This window comes from Heliconius melpomene, unplaced genomic scaffold (genome assembly GCF_056956725.1).
Source record: "Heliconius melpomene rosina isolate 202511_hmr_F unplaced genomic scaffold, ASM5695672v1 ptg000026l, whole genome shotgun sequence".
Lineage (NCBI taxonomy): Eukaryota > Metazoa > Arthropoda > Insecta > Lepidoptera > Nymphalidae > Heliconius > Heliconius melpomene.
Genome location: NW_028181862.1, coordinates 214,997 through 235,361, shown reverse-complemented (window position 1 = coordinate 235,361; position 20,365 = coordinate 214,997). Strand labels below are relative to the sequence as shown.

The window sequence follows — 20,365 nt, the reverse complement described above, 5'->3', positions numbered from 1 at the left end:
TGTGTTTCCTGACCAGAATGTGTCTAGCACATTCTGGAAAATGGTACAAACGGGTAGCAGTGACAAAACACCAATGCGCCAGAAAGGGCCTCACAAAGTTGGAAGCGCATCATCAAAAAGAAAAAAGTAATAACATTGAAATTCATAACTTCAAAAGTGTATTTTTAGAAACGAATTCCAAATTACCGCAAATAGCAAATTTATCATATAGCTTACTAAAGAAAACAGTATCTAGTCTTCGTAATTTAAGATTCAATTTTAAAAACCAGTAAAATATCACAATAAAGTAGTATCCCCATAAATATATTATTCAAAAGCCGAGAACAACACAACAATTCGAAACCAAAGTTTCCGTTCCTCATGATGGAGGCTGCAAGTATAAAAAAAAAAAAAACCTAACCTAAACCTAAACCTAAACAGAAACAGAAAAAAATAAAACAGATTTCAATATAACATGAAAATTATACTAATTAAAAAAATATATAATAAACAAAAAAAAATGACAATTTCGATTAAAACATTTGTTGAGCTTAATAGTAATTACAAAAAAAAAACGTTATCTATTAAATTTAATTTATCGTTTTGTAATATATATTTTTTTATCGTAATAAAATTATTAAAGAATTTCGTATTATTTATTATAATTTTTGATTCATTGCCATCTATTAGTATTATATGGAAGTTTTTAGATACAAGATGGCGCTTTGGAGATAAGTAGTTTATATTACGCACTACGCAGTATGATTAAAGTTGACAGCCGTCAACTGGTGTTTTATTCGATGATGTCTTTAGTAAATAATTACAAATAAAGAGATTTTTCTCTTATTATTTAATAAGAGAAAAATGATTGATATATAGTTTGTTAGTGAAAGTTAAACAAGATTTATTTTGTTAAATATATAATTAGGTTTCAGAAGTGAAATATGAAAATAAAACTATACAACACTAATGTTACAAATACAATCTTATTTATTAAAAATCTAAATAACTATAAACTGAAGTATAAATAGCTAGAAACTTATATAAAACACCAACAACATTCGAAAACACATATAGGTATTTACTCAGTGTTAATTATAGCAGCTCTTTTAACCAATTCACATTATTTATTAATTAAAACATTTAAATTACTTTATAACTTGCTAATAATGATCTATTAACAACCTAGTAACAAATCACATCGAATACCACACGTGTAACCTCAAGTATATGAGGGGCAAATATGTCTTCCCGCTAAAATGAGTAACTTAATAACAAATGAAAAGCGCGGGCATTTTGATATTGACAGTGACATTGACATATTGCAGTACTATATTTGACAGTTGACATTTGTAGCACAGAAGTCTCCTAACTCGGCCATTCTGACCCTGCGTCGTCCCCGACGTAGCTGAATTAATATCCAGTTGCCTGATCACATGCTGGTGCATCCCGATTAGCCCCAAAGTCATCGGCGTCGTTTCATGGCTGTATTGATGAAAATTCTACAGTAGTACCATATTCGCTGTCTTCATCATCTAAAATTTAAAGTTAATAAATGTCTAAACATTACAACATAAATGAATAGGCAATCAAAAGGTACAGACAAAAGATATAAAAATAAAAAGTTTTGAGAGCTCTCATTTTTAACCCTGTAAAATCTTCATATCCAAGTATGTTCAGTCCGGTGCAGCAAACTCTGGAACCTGTGAACAGAACAGTCAGAAGGCGTCCCCTCTGTCTGCCAGGACCAAATGTCCACATAGACGTCACATGGTCCACAAAGACCAAACGTCAGCAAGGACCAAACGTCCACAAGGCCATAATGTCAGTAAGGACCAAATGTCCACCTTGACCACAAGGACCAAACGTCCTTCAGAGCCACATGCTCTTCACAAAATCTTTCAGGGCCACACACCCGTCAAAATTTCTCAGGCCATATGCCTCATCAGACCAAACGTCTGATACAAGTCAAAGTCAAAAGTCAAAGTCAAAACACCCAACCCAACCCCATGTCTGTGCCCAAAGGGACCACACATCCAATTGAACTCAATAAACAAACTGCCACATTACACCAGTATTGTACACTAAGCCCCACCTTGGTTGTCAGACAAAAATTAAACATTTAGAAAAAGAATTAATGGAGGAAGAGAAAAATAAAATGTTGGTCTGTATGTATGTAAGCATGTAATGATTTAGAAAGAAATTATGCTAGACAACAAAGCAAGAATTAATGCAATACAGTTAAAATAACTTGACAACGAAAAAGGCAGTACAAATTTTCAGTTACTAATCCCCATGCCATTGTACCATGTTAGAGCTCCTCGAGTGGTTTAACTACCACCACTCAATAATTAATTGCCTCAGTGTTATAGAAGCTCGGCCTAACCTGACCTCTATTTATAATTCAACCAACATGTTCAATTTCTGTTGAAGTAATAAACATATTCGAAATTTTATGGGAAAATCGGTTTTCTTTTTTTTTGTTTGAGTATTAATAGTAACTGAATCCCATCATAAAGCATTATCAACACGTCATCAACATATTCTAAAACATGACCACATTCAATATGTGTTTACATAAAATATGACAACATTCAACACATGTTTACATAAAATATTCATAACCACCCAAATTATCCTTGTGTCATCATCAATCAAAGGGAGAAGATAACATCCTCTGACATCCAACCCTTTCAGTGCCCCACAATCAACACATATCCAGTCATACACACTTTGGATTGCACCCTCCAATACACATACTACACTCCTCTCTTCAAGATAGCTGACAATTTCATGTACTTTAAGCTTGTCCCCACCCCATATAGAAGATAAGCATTTTTCCATATTTACCGTTGTTTGCACATTTAATGGCACCGGCGATCAAATAATGTGAAAATTTATTTATTATGTACATAAGAGAATCCAGCTAATAACTTAAGTGGTACATTAATGTGTTGCCAAACGCTGAATGTGCTGACAGACACTTCAATAGACATTCCTAGGCATTGTTTACTCCTCACTAATTAAGTTGTCTGAAATTGTCTCCTATATCATAAACAATAAATTATTATTTACTATAAACATTCTTCTGGTTTCAATTTCCCATTTTAATTTGTTTAAAATAATTCAAACTCTGTAACCTCATAATAGTAATACACAGAAATCTTTTGCTACAATAATCCCTCCCGCTAATTACTTATATAGCTATTAATAGAGGTAAGTCTAAATATTGTATCCTCAGTTATATAAGTAATAGTTGTAAACTTAGTCTTAGCAAAAATTATTTATGTAGTAATCTTAATGAACTTGATGTAATCGATAATCCTATTTGTGAAACTGAAATTATGTCTATGTATGTTATGGCTTTTAATTCACTTCCTACTATTTGTAAAACAAATTTTATTTTAGGAAATTTACATTTTTGTCAATCACTAGGTAATAACTGATGAGTCTTTATTTATTCAAATCTACTAAATTGCATGTTAATTGTAATAACAATTATTTCAATGTAACTTTATTTGACACTGGAATTTTAACTTTGAAGCTGAATTTATTTACTCAGAATGTTACCTACAACATATGTTACAGATGTAATTAATTAATTATTAATATTTAGTCTCCATATACCATTAGGCATGAAAATATTACATTTGGTTTTATTAACATAAAATTTACAATTTTTATATTTACTTGTTATGTAAAATTTATTAGTTCAATTAATCCAACAATTAAATTAAATTCTACTTATTCTGATTTCAATCTTATAGCAGACAATTGTTGCAATTGCACATAAATTAAAAATATTAATAATCCTAATTTGTTTAATTTAATAAATCCTAAGTTATATACAAGGTTTGCACCCTTATCTGCAGCATTGCATCACTTCAATACTATGTATGCATTAATAAGTCATTAGTATAAAACATAGTTAGTCTACCTGAAACTCTCCTAACAGCTACACATTTTTCTATCTCCACTGTGACTCAATTCTATTTGTTTTATGATTGAGATTTTAATTAATATGTTTTAAATTATTACCAAATCTCTTTTTAATTGATTAAATCTTTTTTTTTTAAAACAACTTTAAGTCAAATGTACATAACAGCACACACATTCTACATACAATAACATCAGCATCTATAATAACTAGAACAGGCATGCAAGATCTCAGAACAACTATCAAGTCGGCTCCAAGCGAGAGCTCATCAATAGCCAAGGAAACAAAACCATTTCCTTCCAACAAATTAACAGTATTACTCACCCTCCAAGTGAGAGCTCATCAATAGCCAAGGAAACAAAACCATTTCCTTCCAACAAAGTAACAGTATTATTCACCCTCTAAGGTACAGTTTATTGATTTTCCCTCACACAACAAACAGTTCAGAACAAACAAAAGTTACAAGTCATACTGCTACCATTTCTAGGTTTCCTTATCCAATGTTACTCACACCCCCTTCACCATCAATAAAATTGTTCCAATCTAAAAGAATTGTGTAACGAACGCCTAATTATTAAGCTATGAATCTCTTCTTTTTTTTTTATTTTTTTTTTAGTCACTATGAATTGTGCTCAACTGGCATGCTCGAAACGCCATATATCAAGAATTTAATTCAATTCACTAAGCCCTATATACATTGACAAGAATCATCTCAAGGCAAACTCTCTCCGTCTCTCCTCTAGCACACTAAGCACAACCACAGGACTCTTCAGAATCAGCCTGCATAAAACATCAACCACCTATGATCACCAGTAATCACTCACTCACTCATTCAACCATGAACATCACCCTTAAGGCGCCCAGAGTCATGTGATAAACATTCTGAATCATTCCAGTTACTAGCACTTCTAACCCTCTCCACCTCCTCACACTATAGCTCAATATTATTGATAACAGAGTCAGTTTGATATAAAATAGTTTTGTATTATTCAACTATTTAAAGATTTTATTGCATCAGAAAGATTACGGGCTAACTTGGTAACCCCTGAAGTACATTGAGAAGGTGATGAGGTATCAGAGGCCATACTTTCAGATAATGCACCTTTGGGAAAAGTATCAAATCTAACAGTTAATCATTTAAATTTGTTTTTAACAAACTAGCATGACAGGTTGAATTATGAGAAGAAATATTATTTTGTGTACCTTTTTCAAGTTTGTCTAATCTCCAAAGAAATGCATTGTAATGCTCACCAGTAGAGGCACTCAGATACCTGGAGACACACAGAGACGCGTCGCGCATTGCAAGCAGAAGCGCGCATACACGTGCGGGGACGCGTCGCTCATCTGTATCAGAGGCGCGCAGACACGCGCGGGAACCGCATCGAGAGCAGTGGCGCGCAGATACGCGCGGGGACCGCATCGAGAGCAGTGGCGCGCAGATATGCGCGGGGACCGCATCGCAAGCAGTCTCGCAGACGCATCACACATTGCGAGCAGAGGGTGTGCAGACGCACACCAAGATGCGCAGGAATGCGTCGGACATTGCGAGCTGAGGGCGTGCAGAGGCACACCAAGACGCCCAGGTAAGCGTCGCGCATCGCGAGCTGAGGTACACAGAGACGCATCACTTGTCGTGAGAGTAGAAGCACCTCATAGCGGCACAGCGGCGGCATGAATGCCCTGCAACAGAACCATGAAAGCACCAGCGCGAGCGCTCGAGTCCCACAACATGGCTTTCAAATGACTTAACCTATCTCGCTAACCGCGACCACGTGTCGTGTCCGGTCGACGTGATTTGTTTTGTGATTTACTTCCAGCATCACCCATATTTAACACTGTATTTCTATATAGGCAATAAATAATTTAAGAAAAGAGAAATGATGAAACTGGTGTTTTATTTGCTTTCACAAAAATAACAAAATTATAAGGTACAAGGATCTGGCCTGATGGGCTTAGATAGGTATCCCACTTCTGAAATTAGGTTTCAGAAGTGAAATATGAAAATAAAACTATACAACACTAATGTTACAAATACAATCTTATTTATTAAAAATCTAAATAACTATAAACTGAAGTATAAATAACTAGAAACTTATATAAAACACCAACAACATTCGAAAACACATATAGGTATTTACTCAGTGTTAGTTATAGCAGCTCTTTTAACCAATTCACATTATTTATTAATTAAAACATTTAAATTACTTTATAACTTGCTAATAATGATCTATTAACAACCTAGTAACAAATCACATCGAATACCACACGTGTAACCTCAAGTATATGAGGGGCAAATATGTCTTCCCGCTAAAATGAGTAACTTAATAACAAATGAAAAGCGCGGGCATTTTGATATTGACAGTGACATTGACATATTGCAGTACTATATTTGACAGTTGACATTTGTAGCACAGAAGTCTCCTAACTATATTTTAATTACATTATATGAAAAATTTAATTCTATCACGTCTTAAATTATTATTGAAGTGAAGCTTAAAGTTTAGTGTATAGTCTGGCAAATATGTTATTGATAATGGGAAGCACGCGCGGTAAATTGCGCAGTATATGTATGCGCAGAGAACGTTCGATCAGTGTTACCTGTTATGTTGTTTTACCTCACGCTTAGCAAATCACATTTACCTATACGATAATTAAAATATCTTATCATGTTTATGTTGAAGTAAATTATACAAAACGAAAATTTAATGAGGATATCTAAATATCGCAAAATAATCAGCTGTTTTATACATTGTTGTCGAGAATAAAATCAAGACTAGCCCGAAAAGTATAATAACATTTTTGACTCAATAAATAATTAATCAATTCTAAGCTTCTGTTTATATAACTAATGGCACATGATATTTACGTAGATGTGTATATACACACTTATGTACAAGATAAACATTCAGTGTGCATAATACAAGCTTATAAACTATGCAATATGAATAAAGAAATATCTGGCAATATTTAAACTTCTTAAAGATTATATAAAAGAAAATAATATTGGGTAAATTATTTCAATAAATTTTGAGGTACAAAAAATGAGAGTGCGGTATCCCTTTGCCATAGTTTGCCATTTGCGTCAGTGTGAGCGCTACGTCCTTACAGGAAATTCGCACCCACACATCTTTAAAGGTACTATCGAGCTCACACTATATTGTTCAAACAAGAATATAATTAATTGTAAACAAAAATGCCTTTTACCGTTTTCATTATTTGCTTTATTATTTGTCAATTTTCATTTTTTACTTTCTTGCATGCATTAATTAACGTTTTAAATAAAACGGTAATAAAATTTTGATTTAATTTGGAGATATAATTTATTAACATAATTTATTGGTAAGACCTCTATTTTCATTATTTAAAAAATTTTTTACTTACCCATAAGTTGATTTTGCATGTTGCCTAACGCCAAAATCTTGTATTTGTTTGCTTGTTTTATATATTAAATTTACTTTTTAAATTTTACTTTTTTTATTGAATTTGGATTGAGAAGATTTGTATGTGGCCGTGGCCTCATTATAATAATTTAATTCAGTTTTTTATTTAATTTTTCAATTTACCATATGTTCATTTTGCATGTTGCTTAAGAAAAATATGCTCTACTACGCCATTCCGTATATATGATGCTAGCATATGATATTATATTCATATTTCATAGTAATGAACTGATAGCGTTGCACTCGACTGTACCGTAGCCCGGTCACACCCCGCAACGATTCCCCGCGAGCCCTAACGGGGAATCGGTCCGGCGTGAGCGGGTGTCTATGTGCAGACATCAAAATACGCTTTCTGCGCAATTTGCCGCGCGTGCTTCCCATTATCAATAACATATTTGCCAGACTATACTTAGTGCATTGTTTAAGTATGTTAAAATATTCTATACAAAAAAAAATCTTTTGCACAATTCTAAACCTAAGTAAAATAATGGCTACAAAACTCCATACACTTAATAATCTCTCTTACTGAAGACAACATAAGTGGTATGTATTACTAGTATTATAATAAACATGTATTTCTTTTTTTATTTTAACTGTATAGAATATAGATACTTCTATAAGATTAGAGTTACTAATCATTGTATATTTTAAAGTGAATAACATTCATAAAGTTTACTTATGATGAAAATCATAATAATTTTGTAAATTTTTTAGAGTATTCACTGATGAGGTCAGATTTATTAGAAGTACAGCATTCTCAGGATGATAGGACATTATCCAGGTGAAATCAATAAACATTTAAATGCTTAAAATAATCACAGAAGCAAGGTAAAAGTAACTCTAATAATATCTCTTTGTCTGCAGTGGCGTAGCTAGGGTATTTGCTGCCCGGTGCGGCTCGGGGGATTTGATGCCCCTTTTCTGTTGATGAGTTCTAAAAAAAAAAGGTAATCATCGACGATGACTTCTAAAAAAAAAACAAAGTGATTGTCGACTTTGATGCCCCTTTCCTTTTGATGCCCGGTGCGGCTTAGAGGACTTGATGCCCTTTAAAATGGTAAAGTCCAAAAAACAAAGAAAAAACACACTAATCGTCGACTTTGATGCCCTTTTCCTGTTGATGCCCGGTGCGACCGCCCCGCTCGCACCCCCCTAGCTACGCCACTGTTTGTCTGTTATTCATAAACTATCAAAAATATTTATTTTACATTGAAGTTAGTCCATTAGAATCATATTAATGTAATTATCAAGCATGCCTGCCTTCTCATCATTATGGCTAAAATATGTATAGCTATATGAAAATAGGTTTATATTGTTTAGTGTTGAATGTTTACATTATTATAAAAAAATCTAAAATAGGAAATGACAAGTTTTAAAATATATTAAATATTTCTTTCTTTTTTCCTATTTTTAGGATTCATCCTCGGGAACCATTGTATACAATGACAATCAGCTTCAGAGGGCAATATACAGAAGAAGACATACAAGACACATTTTGAATTTAATTTTTACTTTATTTTGAAATGCTTTCAGTCAAGTATATTTACTTGTTAGTATGATTAAATAATAATAATTTGTTTAATAATTTTGAATTTTAATACTTTAAAGGTTAACTTTGGTACTTTGTCATTACTGAATAGTTTTAATATTGTTTGTATATTATTGTAAGTGTTTTATTTACAAAAATTATAATTTATCAGATATGTTAAATAAGAAACATTTAAATTCATCAAACTTGATGTACTAGCCAAAAGTAATTTGAATTTATTTTGTTTTAAAAATGTAATAGTATTTGTAAAGCATAAACATTGTACAATTTGTAGAAATAAAGCCTCATACTGTCGGTCCAAGGAACATATACTAGAAGAAGCGTAACTCCCATACAAAAAATTTTACCAATAGCTTTACACGCTTATACTACTAGCGCCGCATTTTATAGCACCAAACTTTTTCGGAAAAGCGGGAAAATTCTAATTCAAAAGCATAATTACTAGTACGCAGCATTGGGGTAATTTTAATTGTAATTGACAATTAAATATTAACAATTTAACATATTTTGTCTGTACGGAAATCACAATTGATTGTTTATTATGATCAATCAAAATTAATTGGTAATTTTGATTTCCCTACAGACAAATGTTTTATTATTAATATTTAATTGTCAATTGCAATTAAAATTACCCCAATGCTGCGTACTAGTAATTATGCTTTTGAATTAGAATTTTCCCTGTATGTGAATTTAGAATTTTGAATTTTCCATGAATACTGTAATAAAAATTTATCTATTGTTAAATTATAATGATACTGGTAAGTATATTATTAAAAGAACATAAATATGTAAAAATGTTTTATTTTATATCAAACATTAATTACAAATGGCTGTTTCACATTTCTCATTATTTATTATACACTGAACTGGGAATTCTTCTCGAGGGTCCTTCAGTAGCGGCCTGCAAGTTTATATATAGTTGTATATAGTTATATATAGTTTTATTCTTTATTATTTTTTTTCTTTATTTGTTTTATTATTTCTTTATGTCATAGGTACATCTGATTTTGATGATTATCTTCAATTTCGGCCAGAAAATTTTATATATTTTAGTAATCATATAAAGTAATAAACCATAATCATCATGCAATAAATTGATTAATTTAATACATGATGGTTATGTTATGGACATATAAGTTTGCTTTATGGAATCCATTTTTTAAAATAAACTTATAATTTATTCCTTTTCTAAACAAATAAAATCTCTTTTATTGCTATGTACATGATTTAAAAAAACACACCTCAATCATCTGCAATGGGACATTTTCCAATTTTTATGGTGCTAAGGCAGCATTTACTGCAACATCTTCAATTGTTATTGCTGGACAGTCGAACATAGGGGACTTTTCCGTGCCATAGGGAACATCAGCATGCAGAGCAAAATGATTTGGTGTTATGAAAAAAATGATACTCAAATTTAATTAAACATTGAAATATATTATCAACTAACACAACATATGTGAAATTTAAATTATTAAACATCCAATTTAAAAATAGTCTAAATACTTACTTAAAAGTCTAATAACTTAACTGCAGGAAATGCCGCTTCCGCTCTGAAGTTTCCTGCAGCTTCTTCTTGTTCAGATTCTGAAGTGTCCTCTCCCTGGGGTGGTGTCATCTATATCCATTTCTTCTTAATCTATTATGAATTAAAAGAATAATAATTATGTGTGTTGGTTTATGGTAAAGTTTAAAATAATTTGTTTTTTGATTACCTTGCTCTGGAACAGGCTGTTCTTCGGTTTTTTTGATCTCTTGAAGGGGAGTAGCTTTAGCTCCGCCCTACGAATTTAGATTTTTTTATTGTATTTAGTAAAAAGCAAATAAATTTAAAATTGAATATTAACACACATGCATACTTTTATTTGTTTCTGAAAATTTTTAATTTCCTAACTTAAAACTTTCTGTTTGTCATCTTTAATCATTTCTCTATTTTTTAAAGTTATATATCTGTTTAAACGTTATATTACTGTATGAAATGTACAGTTTTTTATATGCTCTATATTTGTATTTAAATGATCTCTACAATTATAGAGAAAATCAAAGTTAAATTGATTAAGAGATAGTAACATGTTCTTTTTTAGATGTGGTTTCCATGCTGATACATTTAAATATTTATTTATAATTGTAGCTAAAGCTTGAACACTTATTACAAAATTTTCGTTGACATAATTTAAAGAGGTTGAGGTGTTAAGGTTAGTTTCATATTCTTTAAGGCCTGTAAATATATGAATGGCATTTTCAGAAACTGTAAGCAAAGCATTTTTACAATGTACACAGTTCTTATTCTTTAGTTTTTCAAAAATGAAGCCACAAACATATGCACAAGCTTGAGACTCTGGTGTCACCTTCTCTACTTCGTCAACTGCTCCAGCTGCCACCTTTCCAAAATCAATGTCATACTCAATGTCACTCATATCGTCAAATTTTTCTATGATAGATTCTTCTTCTGTAAGAAAACTAATTAAATTGTCAGCAATTTGAGCAGTATCATTTTCGCAATTTGTCTTTTGTCCTGAATGTCGCAAGTTGCTGACAATAGCCGTTTTTATCCCTGGAAATCGTTGGGCTCTCTTGGTGTGCTCATGCTTACTGACCTTTTTAACCATATCTTGAACACTGGTAAGATGCCGCATCAGTGGCGGCTTAGCTTTATTACCCCTATTTACAAGAGAAGGGGCAGTGTTCAAGATTGTGGTAGTTATAGGGGCATTAAGCTTATGAGTCATACCATGAAGCTCTTCGAGCGCATGAACGACCTCAGGCTCCGCCGAGAGTGTACTATCTCTGAGTCTCAATATGGATTTCAGCCAGGATCGGGCACCATGGACGCCATTTTCGCCCTCAGAACTTTGATGGAGGCATACAGGGAAAAAAGGAGAGCTCTGCATGTGGCCTTTTTAGATCTGCAGAAGGCCTTTGACTGTGTGCCTCGTCAGTGTATCTGGTGGGCATTGCGATCCAAAGGGATCCCTGAGGCCTATATTGAGATTATCAGAGACATGTACCACGATTCCGCTTCTATGGTTAGGACTGCTGTTGGCGACACTAGACCCTACCCGATTACAGTGGGGGTTCACCAGGGCTCGGCTCTTAGTCCGTTCTTATTCAATGTAGTGCTCGATACTGTCTCGGCTCACATCCAGGACCAGCCTCCATGGCTGATGATGTATGCCGACGACATAGCACTCATTGCCGAGAACCGACTGACGCTGGAGCGTAAAGTGAACCTCTGGAAGGGTACGCTTGAGAACGGCGGTCTTAAACTAAATGTGTCGAAGACAGAGTACATGGCCTGCAGGAGCCGCGACTCGAGCACCATCCTTATAGGTCCTGAGCCAGCCGTTAAGTCGGAGAAGTTCAGGTACCTTGGATCCGTTATGCACGAGTCTGGAGGCATCGATCACGATGTCCATGGCCGGATAAGCGCTGCCTGGGCCAAATGGCGGGAGGTCACTGGTGTGGTCGCCCAAGCTCAAGGGGCTGATATATAAGAGCATCGTCCGACCGGTTCTTTTATACGGCAGCGAATGTTGGCCAGCACTATCTCGGCACACTCAGGAGCTTCACGTCACGGAAATGAAGATGCTGAGGTGGATGTGCGGCGTAACGCGGTCTGACCGCATACGCAACACATTCATTCGAGGTAGTCTTGGGGTCCGTGACGTAGCGGATAAGCTCCAAGAGCGTCGCTTGAGATGGTTTGGCCACGTTACGCGCCGGCCTAAGAACTATGTCGGACGCAAGTGCCTTGGTATACCAGTTCCTGGGACGCGACCTCCCGGACGCCCAAGGAAGCGCTGGTTGGATGTCGTGATGCAGGACATGAGAGCCAATGGTCTAACCACCGAGGACGCAAAAGATCGTGCAAAATGGAGTAGTTTGACTAGGAAGGCAGACCCTGGTAATAGCCGGGATTAATGCCAGGAAGAAGAAGAAGAAGCCGTTTTTATCCCTGCAATAAATTGTTGTATCGTCGGATTTGTATTTGACCCACAGTTATACCTGACGCATCCAAAGAAATTTTCTAAGGGATCTTGATTTAAACGATGGGTGGAAAGCTTATTAACATTAATTTTTTTAAGATTATCATACAGTTATTCAATTGCGTTAAGTGTGTGTATCCAGCCTTCTTGGGAAGGAGGCATGGTACGATTGTTAAGAAATTTCATTGAAGAAATAAATTTCCTCATTTCAAAAAATAAAGCTAAATGAGGGCTTGTTTTGGTCATAATAGTTGAATATTTTTTTCCTCGTCGCAAGCCCGCGGTGTCAGCATTAACACTATCAAATAAATTATCAAATTTTTTTAATAATGTTGCTGTAGCGTGAGCTTCAGAGGGAAGCTCATCTGCAATAAAAAAAAACATATTAAAATTAGTATTGCTGCATGTTATATAATAATATTCGTTATTGCATTTAACATAAAAAAATACATTTACACAACAGAAACATACACATAAATAAATACATACAATTAAACATAAATATTACATATATATATCTATGCATACACATTTTTACATTTACATATACCATAAAAGCATAACCTAAATATAATATGAAGGATATATAGTTATTTTTGTTTTAGATATTTTTTTTACAATTTTTTGCTATTTTTTTATATTATATATTAAATGAATATAATAAGAAATAGATTATTTAATGAACTAATTACAATTATACTATATTTCTTTCTTAAATATTTCCTATATATAGAGGGTAGCTCTCTTTTCTATACTAGAATAAATATTAGAGACATGTGTAATAAATAATTGTTATATGGATGTACCATGGTTGTTTCTCAATAGATAATGAGAATACTCACTGGATACAATTTTTGCCAAAATCCCAGCAGCAGCAGAGTGGCTAAATATTTGTGCAGCAAGTTTTACCCTCATCTGCTGTTTTAAATTTGGATGTAAATGATTTTCGGTCAGAGCAGGAGCAAAGACAAAGTTAGCATTATTTTTGTCTAATTTATAAAATGCCTCAATGTGACTCCATTTTGCAACACCTTTAACAAAACAATTTTTATATATAATAAATTAAAAATGCTTATTCCATAAAATGTGCTACAATGTACAGACTATATAAATGGTCTGGGAGAGTAGTTTGCAATACACTTGATAAATGTGACAATTAACTAAAAAAAAAAAACTATTTTAAACAGTATAATTATAGAGTGGATAAAAACAACAAAACTATAATCTAAAAAATAATACTGAAATCTATTATAAGTAAGCAAAATAAAAATAATGTGCTTACCCTTTACAGGGTTTTCATTATTTTGAATATCAGTACTGCACTCAATATCATGCTTCATGAACAAATTTCTCGTCCATACAAAGTAAAGAATGGCTCCTGAATGCCCCCTCCTCCTCACACACTGTTGCAACTACATTCATGTGTGCATCGAAGCATTCTTTCAGCACCTGAAAAAAAAAAGTTTAACACTAGTGAAGTCACAAAAATTAAATTAATCTTTTAAAATAGTTAATAAATTTACCTCTTTTAAAATCACAGTCAACCTATCTGCATTTAAGGTGTTTGAAAAATAAAAAGCAATAGGCTGCTTCCATTTTCTTTTAATTCCAGAAAGCATAAATACAAGGGCTTTGGTAGCAACTCCATTACTTTTGCCATGGTGACCGTGGTCTTGAAAGCCCTGAACTTCATCTTTTTGAGAATTATAATACAGATGTTTTTTAATGGACATTTCATCAAATGACAAAATACAAATGTTGTTCTCATCACTATAGTTTTGAGCCATTTTTTTTAAAGCAGAAAATATGTGTCCATTTATTCCTGGTTTCAAGGGCAATCTATTCAGAAGTTTATTCAGACTACTTTGGCATGGCAGAGCAAAAATTCTTCTTAAAAGTCTATAACATGCTGGTGATCGTTTTTAAATAACCAAAGCCATGATTTTTTTGGTTTAGAGAATATCTTCTACCTCTCGGTTTTTTTGGCCAATTTTTTATTTGGCTTTGCAATAATATGGCAAAACTATGACCCATATTTAAATTGCACAGCTTCTGGACATTTTCTTCTTCTGTTAATGTTTTTATAACATTTTTATTTTTTTTACTTTTTAATGTTTTCCTTAATCTCATAATTTCTTTTATTCTCTTTTGGCATATATTGTATAGTTTCAATTCTTTGGGGCTCATGTCACTAATTTTACTCACGGTCGAGGATCTGAGCATTCCTTTTCTTTTTTTAGGAGAAGAGTGGGGAAGTGAATGTGTTTCTATTGATTTTGGGGTTACCGCTGCATAATCATCATTCTGAAACACAAACAGTTTTGTATACTTTTACCAAAAAAATAATATAATAAAATACTTATAAAATACATTTACTTTTGTTGTTGATTTAGGTGTAGTTATAATTATGTCTCTGGGTTGTTGAAGAAAATAATTTGTTGTAATTTGCGCATTGAGCTCATTCACATTTTCAATTTGTGTCAAAGGAATTCTAGAGGTTGATGGCTTCTGATCCATCATTTTATTTGTCTGATTATCAATCTGCAAAAATATTTATTTATTTATTTATTTACACTTTATTGTGCACAATTACATATTAAGAAGAAAAAGAAGAGTATAAAAACGACAAAAATATAACAATTGACACACAAAAGGCGGCCTTATCGCTAATCAGCGATTTCTACCAGACAACCTTTGGGTTAGGAAATCTGTGATAAAATAGAGCGGGTGGTGTAAATAAACTTACATGTCATATTAAATTCTAATACATAAACATAATACATATATATTTGAAAAAATACATACCATTATAATATACTAATATATATAATAATACTATTTATAACAATGAGTTGTACATATTGATGTCATTTCAAGGTGAATCATCCTTCAAATAATAATGTTTAACTAATTTTTTAAATATATTTAAAGATTTAGAACGTTTAATACTTAGCGGTAGATCATTCCACAACTTAGTTGCTTTCACAGCAAAGGAGTGCTCATAAAATCTAGTGGAATGTATAGGAGTTTTAAGAGCAAGATTCTCGGAGGATCTCAATCTATTTGAATGCGCACCTAAAAATTCGAACATCTCCTTTAGGTAAGGAGGCGATTTTTCGTTGTGTAACACACAGTACAGAAGAGAAAGTGTATGTAGATTCCGGCGACTGCGTATTGGGAGCCACTTGAGCTTAGCACGAAATTCAGATACGTGGTCATATTTACGCAAATTAAATATGAACCGAATAGCGAGATTTTGAAGTCGCTCAAGTTTATTCAGATAGTCCTCGGTTAAGTTGGGATAGCTTGCATCGGCATAATCGAGAATTGGTAGTAATAGAGAATTTGCTAACATAATTTTGGTTGGAATGGGTAACACAGATCGTAGACGTCGGAGAGAGCCTATCGCATGAAATATTTTCCGACTTATATTATTTACATGTACGGACCATGACATGTTCTGGTCTAAATGTACCCCAAGGTCCTTAACTGACGTGCAATATGGTAAATGCGTATCATTGTATACAACAGGCGGTAAATATGTGTATTTAACCCTCGAAACCATACCTGGACTCCCAATTATTATAACCTGAGATTTTATAGGGTTAACCTTCAGACCAAAATAGTTACTCCAGTTTGATATAGCAAGGAGATTATTATTAATAGTTTGAATGGAATTTACCAAGTTTTCTGGAGTTGAGTGGGCGTAAATTTGAACATCGTCTGCATACATGTGATAGGGACACGAAAAGTGGTTAGTGATAGAATTTATAAAAATTGAGAAGAGCAAAGGAGATAAAACACCGCCTTGAGGTACCCCAGCCTGGACAACACGCCACGAAGAGAAATTTTCCTCAATTCGTATGCGCTGTTTACGGCCATTAAGGTAACTTCGAAACCAGTCCACCACAGACGGAGATATGTTAATAGAACTTAACAAACTCAACAATACTTCATAATCTACGTTGCTAAAAGCGTTGCTAAAGTCAAGGAGTACAAGAATTGTGAGTTGTTTATTATCCATAGCTCTTCGAATATCATCTGTGACTTTTATTATCGCAGTTGTAGTACTATGACCAGAACGAAAGCCTGATTGGAAAGGACTAAGAATGGAGTGATTGTTAACGAAGGTAATAAGTTGTTTATGTATAAGCTTTTCTAGGACTTTTGAAAGGAACGGTAAAATAGAAATAGGGCGGAAATCAGCTAGATGTTGAGGATTGGGCTTTTTTGGAAAAGGGATAATTTGTGCATTCTTCCATGTTTCAGGAAATTTGCCAACAGAAATAGAAAAATTGAGAATGTGGGTCAGGATAGGAGTTACAGTATCAAGGATAGGCGTGATCATTTTGCGACTAATGCAGTCAGTACCGACAGCGTTCGAAGAGATAGACAATATGCTCCTTTTAACATCACGTTCCGTGAAAGGACTAAAAGAGAATGGTGGAAACTCGTGAGTTGGTAAAGACGAAAGAGCGTTTATTAATTCTTCTTTCTTGACGCAATCAAGAGCATCAGAGGATGAGAAATGCTTGTTGAGAAGCTCAATGTCGATATTAAAAGAGTTGTTGTTAGATGAACATCTACCAACTCCGAGTGATTCAAGAAATTTCCAGGTTTTAGAGGAATTACCATTTTCGATTGATTTGTAGATATGACGGCGGTTAGCATCCCTACAAGATGTATTACAGCGATTTCGTGCTTTATTGTACTTAATATGATTGGCGTCAGTTTGATGTGTTTTAAATTTATATTTTGCTTTATTCTTCTTGTCAATCAATAACTTTATGTCTTCATTTAACCAAGGCGCTGGTAGATGTTTTAGTTTAACGGGCTTAATAGGAGCGTGAATGTCGTATAACTTAATCAGCATGTCATTAAAAACATCCACTTTGCAATCGATTGACCTAGCATTAACGACAGGAGACCAGTCAATCAAACGTGCGTCGTCAAGCAAACGACTAGTGTCCATTCCACCAAAGTTACGCTGCAGAAGAATTCTCTATTTAAATTTAGGAGGACGAATTTTATACGAAAGGTAAAGTAGGTCGTGATAAGAAAATAAATCGGCAGCGTACTGGCCATGTTTTGAGACAAAATCGGGAGAAGAGACTATAATCAGATCCAGGAGAGAAGGGTTACAGCCAGGAAAATTGTGAGTAGCTGTTAGGGGTAGAATGTGCATGTTACAAGAATTTGTAACATTTAACAGATTGCGGCTACGATGGTCATCTTTTAGTAGACAGGTATTAAGATCACCCATAATAATAGAGTGATCGTAGTTAAGAACCAGGTTTTCTAGAATATTTTCAAAGCTGGGAAAATAATTAAGTAAAGGAGAAGGACTGTAGAAAACCCCCAACAGGATTTTGGTATGGGATAGGATAACCTCGATAAGCAAATGCTCCGCAGTGTCTGCTAAAGGTGGTTGAGTTGACGAACTAATTATTGTGAAAGGGATATAGGATCGTAAATAGATCGCGACACCACCACCACCTTTACCAATACGGTCATTGCGTATCAAATGGTAACCTGGTAGGGAATAGGATGTGTTAGGTAAACAAGGCTTAAGCCAAGTCTCCGATACTAGGATAGCATGGATGTTTCGGGATTCAAATGATACAAGCATATCAGGATAATGAGCCGGAATACTTTGTGCGTTAATATGAAGAATATTAAAATTTTTCAGAGAGTCTGAGAAACAAGAATCAATGGTGGCGTTGAGCGTAGGAATAGATGTACTGTGGTAACTATCGTCACTTGATGATTCAACTGATGATAAAGATAAATGACAATCACTACTGTCAGACATCTTGACAAATAATAGCGTAATATATATGTATATATATAAGTATAAATACAAGAAAAATAATAATTATATTAATTAAATCAAATATACGTACTTAATCAAAATATATACAAATAATACAATAATATATAATATAATATATATTAAAAATATATATAATAATATGAAATATAATTACTTAACCTAACCTGCCAGCCATTTTGAAAGAAGGAATTATTACAATTAACAACTATACTTAAAAAGAAAATAAAATAATATCATAACTGAAATCAATTACAAAACTAAACGAAAAATAAATTGACATTTTATTTTTAAACACAATTATCTGTGCAATGACAGCTGTCATTTGTCAGTACTAGAATGGAATCATAAGCTATTTATATTTCTTTATATACCCAAGGCGCAGTCGACAAATAGTTGATATAATCCTCCGTTTAGCAAATTTTTGAGAAAAGAACCAAGGTCGCCTTGGGATATTGGGTTGGATAGTAGCATAAAATTTACCTTTCTGAGATTTTGATAATTCCCAGAACTCAGACCAAGACACATCCAAATGAGTTAATGCAAGTGACAACAGATCCTGGGCCGAAATAAAAAAGTTATCTAAATTTCCACACTGGATGGCTAATTTTGCGCAAGAGTCTGCAGATTCGTTCCCACTGATTCCAGAATGCCCTGGAATCCATGCCAAAGTAACATCCAATCCCTTTAGATAACATGAGTACAGTTCTTCACGAATCCTTAAAATAATTGAAGACCTTAATTTACTACGAAATGGATTTCCCTTTATCGCCAATATACAGCTTAATGAGTCGGTACATATGACAGTCAGTTTAAAGTCATGGGAGAGTATGAACCGGATTGCTTCTAACAAAGCAACAGCCTCACCAGTAAACACAGATGATTCGGGAGGACATTTAAATTGTAATATAATTTTGAATTTTGGTATCCAGCATGCTGCACCAACACAGCTTTCCTTAGAAAGCTTTGATGCATCTGTAAAGATGAGGACATGGTTTGAAAAATTTTCATTTACTATGGCTTGAAATTTTGTGTTGGTGTCAACATCTCCCTTGATTAGGCCAAGATTAGTGATGACAGTAGGATGGTGTACTAGAGCCTTATAAGGCGTGCGGAATAAAGGATTAGATGGAAAAGATGACAAGGGATGAGGAAGAGAGGTAAATTTAAGGAAACTATTGAGCAAGTAAGGGAGAGGCCTGCCTCGAGGGATGAGGTCCGCTAAATCAGATAGCTTAGACCATAGGGGATGGGAAGAAAGCTGTAACATTTTACCAACAAACCGATCAGATAGGAATTGTCGACGGATAGGAAAAGGCGGATCTACACATTCCACCTGCAGTGCGTTGGTGGGGGACGACTTCATTGCACCTATAATAATTCTTAGGCATTTGTATTGAATTTTATTGAGTTTCTCAGTAGCAACTTTGTTAAAGGGGTCTAAAACAAATAATCCATAGTCAATGTGACTACGGATTATGGCATTGTACAGTAGTTTAAGAGTATATGGATGTGCACCCCACCACACACCAGACACCGCTCTCAAAGCATTGATGCCGCTTTCACATTTTTTACTGATATGTTCAGCATGAGCAATTCCGTTCAGTCTTTTATCAAGAACCATGCCTAAGAATTTAACATTTT

At 33.8% G+C, this 20,365-nt stretch overlaps 2 protein-coding genes across 10 annotated transcripts; both read right to left on the bottom strand.

Annotated features, from left to right (window-relative positions):
- Nucleotides 1–946: 946 nt before the first annotated feature.
- On the bottom strand, nucleotides 947–6,418 carry LOC146526552 (uncharacterized). 2 transcript variants are annotated; one of them, XR_014879389.1, is made up of 2 exons: nucleotides 2,830–6,417; nucleotides 947–1,514 (listed from the first exon to the last, which is right to left on the bottom strand). XR_014879389.1 is itself a non-coding variant. In XM_085207009.1 (2 exons), exons 1-2 carry the CDS (start codon nucleotides 5,402–5,404, stop codon nucleotides 1,459–1,461), a joined length of 273 nt encoding a protein of 90 aa, XP_085063135.1. In that variant the 5' UTR covers nucleotides 5,405–6,418; the 3' UTR covers nucleotides 947–1,458. The 2 variants fall into 2 exon arrangements, 1 of the variants encoding a protein (XP_085063135.1); XM_085207009.1 differs by having other exon boundaries at nucleotides 5,188–6,418.
- A 3,272-nt stretch (nucleotides 6,419–9,690) lies between these two features.
- LOC146526551 (uncharacterized) lies at nucleotides 9,691–12,824 on the bottom strand. Of its 8 annotated transcripts, none has more exons than XM_085207003.1 (6): nucleotides 11,224–12,824; nucleotides 10,765–11,123; nucleotides 10,621–10,687; nucleotides 10,416–10,544; nucleotides 10,147–10,248; nucleotides 9,691–9,806 (listed from the first exon to the last, which is right to left on the bottom strand). In XM_085207003.1, exons 1-2 carry the CDS (start codon nucleotides 11,794–11,796, stop codon nucleotides 11,079–11,081), a joined length of 618 nt encoding a protein of 205 aa, XP_085063129.1. In that variant the 5' UTR covers nucleotides 11,797–12,824; the 3' UTR covers nucleotides 9,691–9,806; nucleotides 10,147–10,248; nucleotides 10,416–10,544; nucleotides 10,621–10,687; nucleotides 10,765–11,078. The 8 variants fall into 8 exon arrangements, with proteins under 8 accessions (XP_085063129.1, XP_085063133.1, XP_085063134.1 ...); XM_085207007.1 differs by having other exon boundaries at nucleotides 11,254–12,824; XM_085207008.1 differs by having other exon boundaries at nucleotides 10,147–10,202; nucleotides 11,254–12,824.
- Nucleotides 12,825–20,365: the final 7,541 nt, after the last annotated feature.

Excerpts from the sequence above, each read along its gene's own strand:
- LOC146526552 (XM_085207009.1), bottom strand. The coding sequence starts at position 5,404 with ATGTGTGATGCGTCTGCGAGACTGCTTGCGATGCGGTCCCCGCGCATA. Across the intron at positions 1,515-5,187 it reads GCGTCTCTGTGTGTCTCCAG|ATGATGAAGACAGCGAATAT; the intron begins GTATCTGAGTGC and ends TTTAAATTTTAG.
- LOC146526551 (XM_085207000.1), bottom strand. The coding sequence starts at position 11,796 with ATGCAGAGCTCTCCTTTTTTCCCTGTATGCCTCCATCAAAGTTCTGAG. Across the intron at positions 10,688-11,223 it reads AGTCTCAAGCTTGTGCATAT|GGCGGAGCTAAAGCTACTCC; the intron begins GTTTGTGGCTTC and ends CTAAATTCGTAG.